Below are 10,062 nucleotides of genomic sequence, written 5' to 3'. Positions count from 1 at the left end.
GAACACAGCTCTGTATGGATGGTAACGTAATTTCTCTGGTACAGCGAAACCTTCGTCTTCTAACTGCTCAAAAACGGTTCTCTGTAATTGGAAAACTCCACCAGGGAACTTATGCTTTGAACCTTTACCCTCACATTTTGTTTCATGTCTGATAAGAGCCTTGCTCTCTTTCCATAATTTTTGACATTTACGACACATATACGTTTTAGAATACATATTGATATCAGAAATATACGAAAAATGATTACCAATTAAGTTAACATACATTGTATCCTTAAATTTCTCCAAGGAACGCCTTACCAATTGTGCTACATGAAGAATACTGGAGTTAACAAGGAGATCTGCCGTTGAATCACCATTTTCTGTTTCCTGTTTGTTTAATTCATAAACAACGATGTTCACGTTGAAGCTGTCTTCGAACCGAGTGAGTTCTTTCATCCGTACCCCGTCGAAGCTTCTCGGATCCTGTCCGTGTGAGTAAAGACGATACATTCTATGGGTTTCTTTTTCCAGGGATTTTGGATTAGATCCACGAAATAGCGCCAGACATCTGAACAAACACATGTTATCATTGTATGGTTCACCGGTATGAAGATTCTTCTCGAGGGTAACGATAGCTTTGTTGTCCTTTACATAGTCCGGAACTTCAACTGTAACACATCCGATCGGGTGGTCAAGTACCTTATAGACAAAGTAAGTTACGTTAGTAACTGTTTCTATCACCCATTTCGAATTTGGTCTTTGTAACCGTGCATGTTCGAGTAGATCCTGTGCAAGAAGAGCTTCGGTGAAATGTTCAAGTGTCAGCTTGTTTGTGATCTGGAAGGGTTCTTTGAACAGCTTAGAATTATTCGAAGCGTAGTAATAACGAAGTTCACACGTTTCGACATTACGAAGAAAGAACCCCAATCCAACATTAATCTTGAAAACATATTTTTGATCATCAAAAATCATATCTGTGTGATGGATCAACTCTTCTCGAGAAGTTTTGCTCAATCGATAGTTGTACACATCCCTTAGTTTATTTTGCCTGCGAAATTTAGTGCGGATATCGTTCCAATGTTTCTTGTACAACCGCAGAACGTCTTCATGTGAACAATCAGTCCTTTCTGGAATATGGAAAGTAGAGACAAATTCGTCAACGTTGGCTGGTACTTCGACTAGATCTTCACATGACACAGAGTTAGATACTTCTGATGTTTTCATTCGTTTTAAAGATAGTGATCTAACTTGATCATCACTTTCAGCTATTCGTTTACCGCTAGTTTCCTGGATTGAAGTATATGTTCCGTTTGCATCTCTCCCCGTTACCGAGGTAGACGGGGTTTGCGCTGGAGCAATATCCTTTTGTGTAGAAACTGTTCTAGTAACATCTGTTGTTACGGTGTTCTGACCATATCTTGCCTCCGTAGCATGATATTTCAAGTGGCGAAGGAGGTTATCCTTTCGAGAATATTGTTTAAAACAAATTCTGCATTGTAAGTTTGCCCCTTTGATATGGACAGTTTCAACATGACGTTTTAAAATATCTTGACGAGCGAAAACCTTTCCGCATGTTTTACACTGATATGACATTGTGCTACCTAACATGTAAGCTGACCTTTCTCTTTCAAGTTTCAAATAGTAAATGAGAAACCTTGGCTCAATACAAAGACTATAAGAGCTTGAATCAAGCGTAACGGTTCATTGAGCAGCAGTGACGGTTACGTAACACCCTCCTTGATAAACAAGTCTGAACATGTTAACTTCTAAGGGGGTCGGTGATTCAGAGTACCCTCATAAATTTCACAAGTTGGGGAGACTATAAATACTCACAATGCCGATGTAAGGAACAACGTATTAATCTCTTTATATATATTGTTTCCTTCGTCTGCATTATTCAACAAGGTAACGAAATAAGTAGATTAAGCTAGAGAGCGTTTAAAACATTTCGAAATAAGAAAAACTTCATTTGAGGTTGTAGAAAATATATGAAATAACATTTTCGGACACAAACACCGCTACAGTTAGTATAGTATATATATATATCACTTCGTAAGGTTCCCCACATAACTGTCGTTTTATCACAAGAAGTGATTTCGACAAAGACAATACAGTAACTGAGGTTGTTGGACCATAAAACGTTAACAATGATTTTATTTCTGTCCCCACGATAGACCCATGTGTCTTACAACAGTGTGTTATCAACTTCTACACATATACTTACCTGTAACCAAAGTCACCTAATAAGTTTGTAGTAAAGTATCAGGTATCGATATACTTTAAACTCCACAATCTATATTCCTTTTTAATTTTATAGGAATTCTCGTCCCAACGTTAAAAGAAAAGAAATAACCTTATCTACCACAATTTTACAATCGTTGTACTTAAAAGTAGGTCTACTTATTATCATTCTGTAAGCTAACTTACACAAAACAAGTACGATAGCCTGCCGCGCCGTGCTAGTAACGCTGAATACCGAAGGAGTTGTTTCTTTACTAGAGAGATTATATCCCAGCAAGGGTACACAATAGATGACTATTGATTGAAGGCCTTAATCTACTGACTGGTTGTATTGTTCATCTGTCCATGATACAGTACACCTACAGTACTAGGAAGGGTGAAGGTTTAACTTTTCTTGCTGCCGAGACAACTGAGTAGGAAAACTCAGGCTAAGTTATCAGACCTAAAATTCAAGAAAATATGTTAACGGATAAAACGAACTTATATATAAATATATATATATAGTCATTCGAAAGTAAACTAAATTTTACATGCATAATCGGGAAACGGAGGACTGATTCACCGCACCATAATAAAACATATACTATAGTTGTAGCGGAGAGGTAAATAATATCCAAAAACAACAGGTTTTCTGGTGGTTATGGTAAGACTGCTACATCCTTATCATTCTTGATGAATTAATGAGTGAAAAAGCAAAGATTGATGACGTAATGGGATTTTGCAGAGAATAGAATACTGTAAATTGCACTTGTTTCTTGTGATGAGCCTGTGAACACAAACGAGTGACTCAAAGAGTAAATGAGCACACTGTGAACAAAGTAGAGAGCCAGTGCACATATTGTGAACACGTTTATTGAGTAGAATGAGAACGTACTCACTGCTTTAAGGGAATAAACAATACATGAAGATAGACTCGTACAAATCAAACCAGGCCCACATTTAGGCTGAATTTGATCCATTTGAAAATGCCTTCAGGTGGGGGTAGGTCTAACCGGTATAAATTTACCGGTAGACAATCAATTGATGATTTTTTTTTTTCGTGGTAAGCAATGTATCATTTCCATTCCACGGGGTAACGATGAACTTTGTTGCGCTCGAGCTCTAGTGACAGCCCTTTTTCTTTTTTTTTCGTGGTAAGCAAGGGCTGTCACTAGAGCTCGAGCGCAACAAAGTTCATCGTTACCCCGTGGAATGGAAATGATACATTGCTTACCACGAAAAAAAAAAATCATCAATTGATTGTCTACCGGTAAATTTATACCGGTTAGACCTACCCCCACCTGAAGGCATTTTCAAATGGATCAAATTCAGCCTAAATGTGGGCCTGGTTTGATTTGTACGAGTCTATCTTCATGTATTGTTTATTCCCTTAAAGCAGTGAGTACGTTCTCATTCTACTCAATAAACGTGTTCACAATATGTGCACTGGCTCTCTACTTTGTTCACAGTGTGCTCATTTACTCTTTGAGTCACTCGTTTGTGTTCACAGGCTCATCACAAGAAACAAGTGCAATTTACAGTATTCTATTCTCTGCAAAATCCCATTACGTCATCAATCTTTGCTTTTTCACTCATTAATTCATCAAGAATGATAAGGATGTAGCAGTCTTACCATAACCACCAGAAAACCTGTTGTTTTTGGATATTATTTACCTCTCCGCTACAACTATAGTATATGTTTTATTATGGTGCGGTGAATCAGTCCTCCGTTTCCCGATTATGCATGTAAAATTTAGTTTACTTTCGAATGACTATATATATATATTTATATATAAGTTCGTTTTATCCGTTAACATATTTTCTTGAATTTTAGGTCTGATAACTTAGCCTGAGTTTTCCTACTCAGTTGTCTCGGCAGCAAGAAAAGTTAAACCTTCACCCTTCCTAGTACTGTAGGTGTACTGTATCATGGACAGATGAACAATACAACCAGTCAGTAGATTAAGGCCTTCAATCAATAGTCATCTATTGTGTACCCTTGCTGGGATATAATCTCTCTAGTAAAGAAACAACTCCTTCGGTATTCAGCGTTACTAGCACGGCGCGGCAGGCTATCGTACTTGTTTTGTGTAAGTTAGCTTACAGAATGATAATAAGTAGACCTACTTTTAAGTACAACGATTGTAAAATTGTGGTAGATAAGGTTATTTCTTTTCTTTTAACGTTGGGACGAGAATTCCTATAAAATTAAAAAGGAATATAGATTGTGGAGTTTAAAGTATATCGATACCTGATACTTTACTACAAACTTATTAGGTGACTTTGGTTACAGGTAAGTATATGTGTAGAAGTTGATAACACACTGTTGTAAGACACATGGGTCTATCGTGGGGACAGAAATAAAATCATTGTTAACGTTTTATGGTCCAACAACCTCAGTTACTGTATTGTCTTTGTCGAAATCACTTCTTGTGATAAAACGACAGTTATGTGGGGAACCTTACGAAGTGATATATATATATACTATACTAACTGTAGCGGTGTTTGTGTCCGAAAATGTTATTTCATATATTTTCTACAACCTCAAATGAAGTTTTTCTTATTTCGAAATGTTTTAAACGCTCTCTAGCTTAATCTACTTATTTCGTTACCTTGTTGAATAATGCAGACGAAGGAAACAATATATATAAAGAGATTAATACGTTGTTCCTTACATCGGCATTGTGAGTATTTATAGTCTCCCCAACTTGTGAAATTTATGAGGGTACTCTGAATCACCGACCCCCTTAGAAGTTAACATGTTCAGACTTGTTTATCAAGGAGGGTGTTACGTAACCGTCACTGCTGCTCAATGAACCGTTACGCTTGATTCAAGCTCTTATAGTCTTTGTATTGAGCCAAGGTTTCTCATTTACTATTTGAAACTTGAAAGAGAAAGGTCAGCTTACATGTTAGGTAGCACAATGTCATATCAGTGTAAAACATGCGGAAAGGTTTTCGCTCGTCAAGATATTTTAAAACGTCATGTTGAAACTGTCCATATCAAAGGGGCAAACTTACAATGCAGAATTTGTTTTAAACAATATTCTCGAAAGGATAACCTCCTTCGCCACTTGAAATATCATGCTACGGAGGCAAGATATGGTCAGAACACCGTAACAACAGATGTTACTAGAACAGTTTCTACACAAAAGGATATTGCTCCAGCGCAAACCCCGTCTACCTCGGTAACGGGGAGAGATGCAAACGGAACATATACTTCAATCCAGGAAACTAGCGGTAAACGAATAGCTGAAAGTGATGATCAAGTTAGATCACTATCTTTAAAACGAATGAAAACATCAGAAGTATCTAACTCTGTGTCATGTGAAGATCTAGTCGAAGTACCAGCCAACGTTGACGAATTTGTCTCTACTTTCCATATTCCAGAAAGGACTGATTGTTCACATGAAGACGTTCTGCGGTTGTACAAGAAACATTGGAACGATATCCGCACTAAATTTCGCAGGCAAAATAAACTAAGGGATGTGTACAACTATCGATTGAGCAAAACTTCTCGAGAAGAGTTGATCCATCACACAGATATGATTTTTGATGATCAAAAATATGTTTTCAAGATTAATGTTGGATTGGGGTTCTTTCTTCGTAATGTCGAAACGTGTGAACTTCGTTATTACTACGCTTCGAATAATTCTAAGCTGTTCAAAGAACCCTTCCAGATCACAAACAAGCTGACACTTGAACATTTCACCGAAGCTCTTCTTGCACAGGATCTACTCGAACATGCACGGTTACAAAGACCAAATTCGAAATGGGTGATAGAAACAGTTACTAACGTAACTTACTTTGTCTATAAGGTACTTGACCACCCGATCGGATGTGTTACAGTTGAAGTTCCGGACTATGTAAAGGACAACAAAGCTATCGTTACCCTCGAGAAGAATCTTCATACCGGTGAACCATACAATGATAACATGTGTTTGTTCAGATGTCTGGCGCTATTTCGTGGATCTAATCCAAAATCCCTGGAAAAAGAAACCCATAGAATGTATCGTCTTTACTCACACGGACAGGATCCGAGAAGCTTCGACGGGGTACGGATGAAAGAACTCACTCGGTTCGAAGACAGCTTCAACGTGAACATCGTTGTTTATGAATTAAACAAACAGGAAACAGAAAATGGTGATTCAACGGCAGATCTCCTTGTTAACTCCAGTATTCTTCATGTAGCACAATTGGTAAGGCGTTCCTTGGAGAAATTTAAGGATACAATGTATGTTAACTTAATTGGTAATCATTTTTCGTATATTTCTGATATCAATATGTATTCTAAAACGTATATGTGTCGTAAATGTCAAAAATTATGGAAAGAGAGCAAGGCTCTTATCAGACATGAAACAAAATGTGAGGGTAAAGGTTCAAAGCATAAGTTCCCTGGTGGAGTTTTCCAATTACAGAGAACCGTTTTTGAGCAGTTAGAAGACGAAGGTTTCGCTGTACCAGAGAAATTACGTTACCATCCATACAGAGCTGTGTTCGATTTCGAGTGTTACTTTGAATCTCAGGTGGAGGGTTTTAGAGCAACTGATAAGTTGACATGGGAGGCTAAACATGTTCCTTTAAGTGCAAGTGTTTGTAGCAATGTTCCTGGGTTTCTTCGACCGCGTTGTTTTATTTCAAATGAAGGGCCACATGATTTGATTCAGAATGTAGTTGAGTATCTATCCCGAATTGCAGAAAATAGTCAGGCATTGTTAGAGGAAACCTTTGGTGATTTGATTCGCTCAGTAGAAGATAAAATTAAGCAGGATCAAGATGAATGGTACTTAATTCAAGATAAATATAAGAGTAAGGGCCGACCCAAACAACATCACCTTAAAATTCTTCTTGATTCGTTAACGTCTTGGATATCAGAAATTCCCGTGTTAGGATTCAATTCCGGTAGTTATGATATTAACCTGATTAAAGAATTCTTCTTTCCTTATCTCATCAAAAATGATCCTATTAATTGTGTCATTAAGCGAAACAATAACTACATGTGTCTGCGCACAGATAATCTTATGTTTCTCGACATTACAAATTATCTCGCTCCTGGGTTTAGTTATGATGCTTTCTTAAAAGCGTTTGAATGTTCACAAACAAAAGGATTCTTCCCATTTGAATGGTTTTCTTTAGAGAAACTTGATTACCCTCAGCTTCCACCGTATGAAACTTTCTACAGCGATTTAAAACAAAGTAATATCTCGGTGGAGGATTATACAGTTTGTAAAAATGTGTGGAAAAGAGAAAACATGAAAACCATGCGAGAGTTTCTTGTATGGTACAATAACCGTGATGTAGAACCCTTCGTTGAAGCATTAGAAAAGATGACGGAGTTCTACAAAGAAAGGGGCATTGATACCTTTAAGGACGGGATATCAGTTCCTGGGCTAACAATGAAACATTTATTTAAGGTTTCAAACAACCCAACGTTTCAATTAATTAATGAACAAAATAAGGATTTGTATTACACGTTTCGTGAAAGTTTAGTTGGTGGACCTTCAATCATCTTTAACAGACATCAAGAAAAGGGAAAAACATTTATTCGTAACAACCCAAGTCATGTCTGCCAAAAAATTGTCGGTTATGATGCTAATGCACTGTATCTTTGGGCGATCATGCAGGATATGCCCACTGGAAGTTTTACAAGACGCAAATCAGATAACGGGTTTAAGCTCTCACGAACTAGACCAATAAGTTTCGAGTGGTTAGAATGGAAGGCCTATGTAAGTGACGTAAAAATACGTCACGCAATGAATTGTTCTGAGAAGCGAATAGGCTTGCGTCGAATTCCCTTAGACGGTTACTGTGCAGAAACAAACACCGTTTTACAGTTTCATGGGTGTTATTACCATGGACATAATTGTCATCTGACTAGAGGAAAGGCTGTAAATGAAAAGACTGGGGTGCCAATGAAGACACTCTTTGAAAATACTAGAGAGATTCGACAATATGTAATAGACCAAGGATACAACTATGAAGAAGTATGGGAATGTCAATTTCGTGAAATGAAGAAACATAACCAAAATTTGAGGCATTTTTTGAGTACGCTTTATCGTCCGTTAGAGTTTAAGAATAAATTGACTGAAGATCAAATTATTCGTGCTATTCAGGATAACCAACTATTTGGGTTTGTTGAGTGCGACATTCACGTTCCTGATAAGTTGAAACCTATATTTGCCGAAATGTGTCCTATTTTCAAAAACACAAATATCTCCCGAGAAAACATCGGTGAACATATGAAACAATTTGCGGAGGAAAATAAAATAATGCAAAAACCTAGACGAAGTCTTATAGGTAGCATGTTTGGTAACAAAATACTTTTGGCAACTCCTCTTATCAAGTGGTATCTTCAACATGGTTTAATAATTACTCGTATTTACCAAGTCATTGAATATACCCCTCAAGCATGCTTTCGTACTTTTGGTGAATCTGTGTCGAATGCTCGGCGAGCAGGTGACCGCGATCCATCAAAGGCTATTATAGCAGATACCATGAAATTGATCGGCAACTCTTCTTACGGTAAAACTATTACCAACAGGGAAAGGCATACAAACGTTAAAATGGCTGATGCTAGTTCATCATCCAAAATGGTCAACTCACCTGCTTTTCGAGATTTGAATTTCATCGTTGATGATTGTTACGAAGTAGAACTAGCCAAAAGTAGTATTAAGATGGATCTTCCAATTCAAATTGGCTTGTTTGTCTACCAGTATGCCAAATTACGCATGTTACAGTTTTATTACGACTGTCTCTGTAAATTTTTTGATGTAAGTAAATGGGAGTACGTGGAAATGGACACTGATTCGGCGTATATTTCCATCGCTGGTAACAGTCTAGAGGAGATTTTGAAACCGAACATGAATGAAACATTTCGCAAAGAAAAACATTTATGGTTTCCACGTGATGATACTGAAGAAAATAAAATGTTTGATAAACGAACCCCTGGATTGTTTAAAGTAGAATGGCAAGGTGATGGTATTGTTGCTTTATCCAGCAAAATGTATTACTGTTTCGGTGGGGTCAAGGGAGATAAATTTAGTTGTAAAGGGGTAAATAAAAAAAGAAATAGCATCGATGAGAAAATATATAAAGAGGTTCTTACAACAAAACAACCAAAAACTGGAGAAAATAAAGGTTTTCGAGTGAGAGACAATCACGTTTATACATACAGGCTCAGAAAGGATGCCTTCACTTACTTTTACCCGAAGAGAAAAGTCCAAGAAGACGGTGTTACGACTACATATCTTGATATTTAGTGAACATTATGCAGTATGGAATAATATTTTACTGTTTTCTCCTGTCTCGTGTGCTTGTGCGTGTTTTGTATAACTCTACATATAGTGTCACTATAGCTGCAAAGAAAATTTATTCACCGATCTATATGTTAAGAATACTCCTATATATACAGTTATAAGTTTGTTTTTTTTTATTTATTTTTTTTTTATTATTATTTTTTACATGAACTTAGTGTACATTTTCTCTTTTATATGGCTAATGTATGGTGATTATAATTAATAGTTGATTGAAAAACGTTTTGTTTTAAATTTTAAATGATTTACCCCATTTTGTGACTTTCCTCCTTGATTTTTAATATTAACCAATGTTTTCTCATCCTGTACTCTTTTGAATTTTATCTGGAAACCTATTTTATAAAGTATGATAACGGGTTAGGAAGTATAAACCAATAGAATATCAACGATTTTAACCTATATCGGGTACTTTACTTGTAAGACACATTTACTTTGTAATCGAAAATGTATTGGCGTAATACATTTCACTGTTGCCTGGTATTTTTCTCCCTGTTAATGTATAACTTTCAGACACATTGTAAAATAATTGTTCTGAAACATAACTGGA

General features: G+C 36.7%; 1 protein-coding gene across 1 annotated transcript; it reads left to right on the top strand.

Moving 5' to 3' along the window:
- Positions 1-3,370: 3,370 nt before the first annotated feature.
- Positions 3,371-9,461, top strand: LOC139975455 (uncharacterized). Its single transcript, XM_071983452.1, has one exon. It carries the CDS (start codon positions 5,112-5,114, stop codon positions 9,459-9,461), a length of 4,350 nt encoding a protein of 1,449 aa, XP_071839553.1. The 5' UTR covers positions 3,371-5,111.
- The last annotated feature ends 601 nt before the right edge of the window (positions 9,462-10,062 follow it).

The sequence above is a fragment of the Apostichopus japonicus genome, chromosome 10 (genome assembly GCF_037975245.1).
Source record: "Apostichopus japonicus isolate 1M-3 chromosome 10, ASM3797524v1, whole genome shotgun sequence".
Taxonomy (NCBI): Eukaryota; Metazoa; Echinodermata; class Holothuroidea; order Aspidochirotida; family Stichopodidae; genus Apostichopus; species Apostichopus japonicus.
This window is presented reverse-complemented; position numbering and strand designations above follow the sequence as displayed.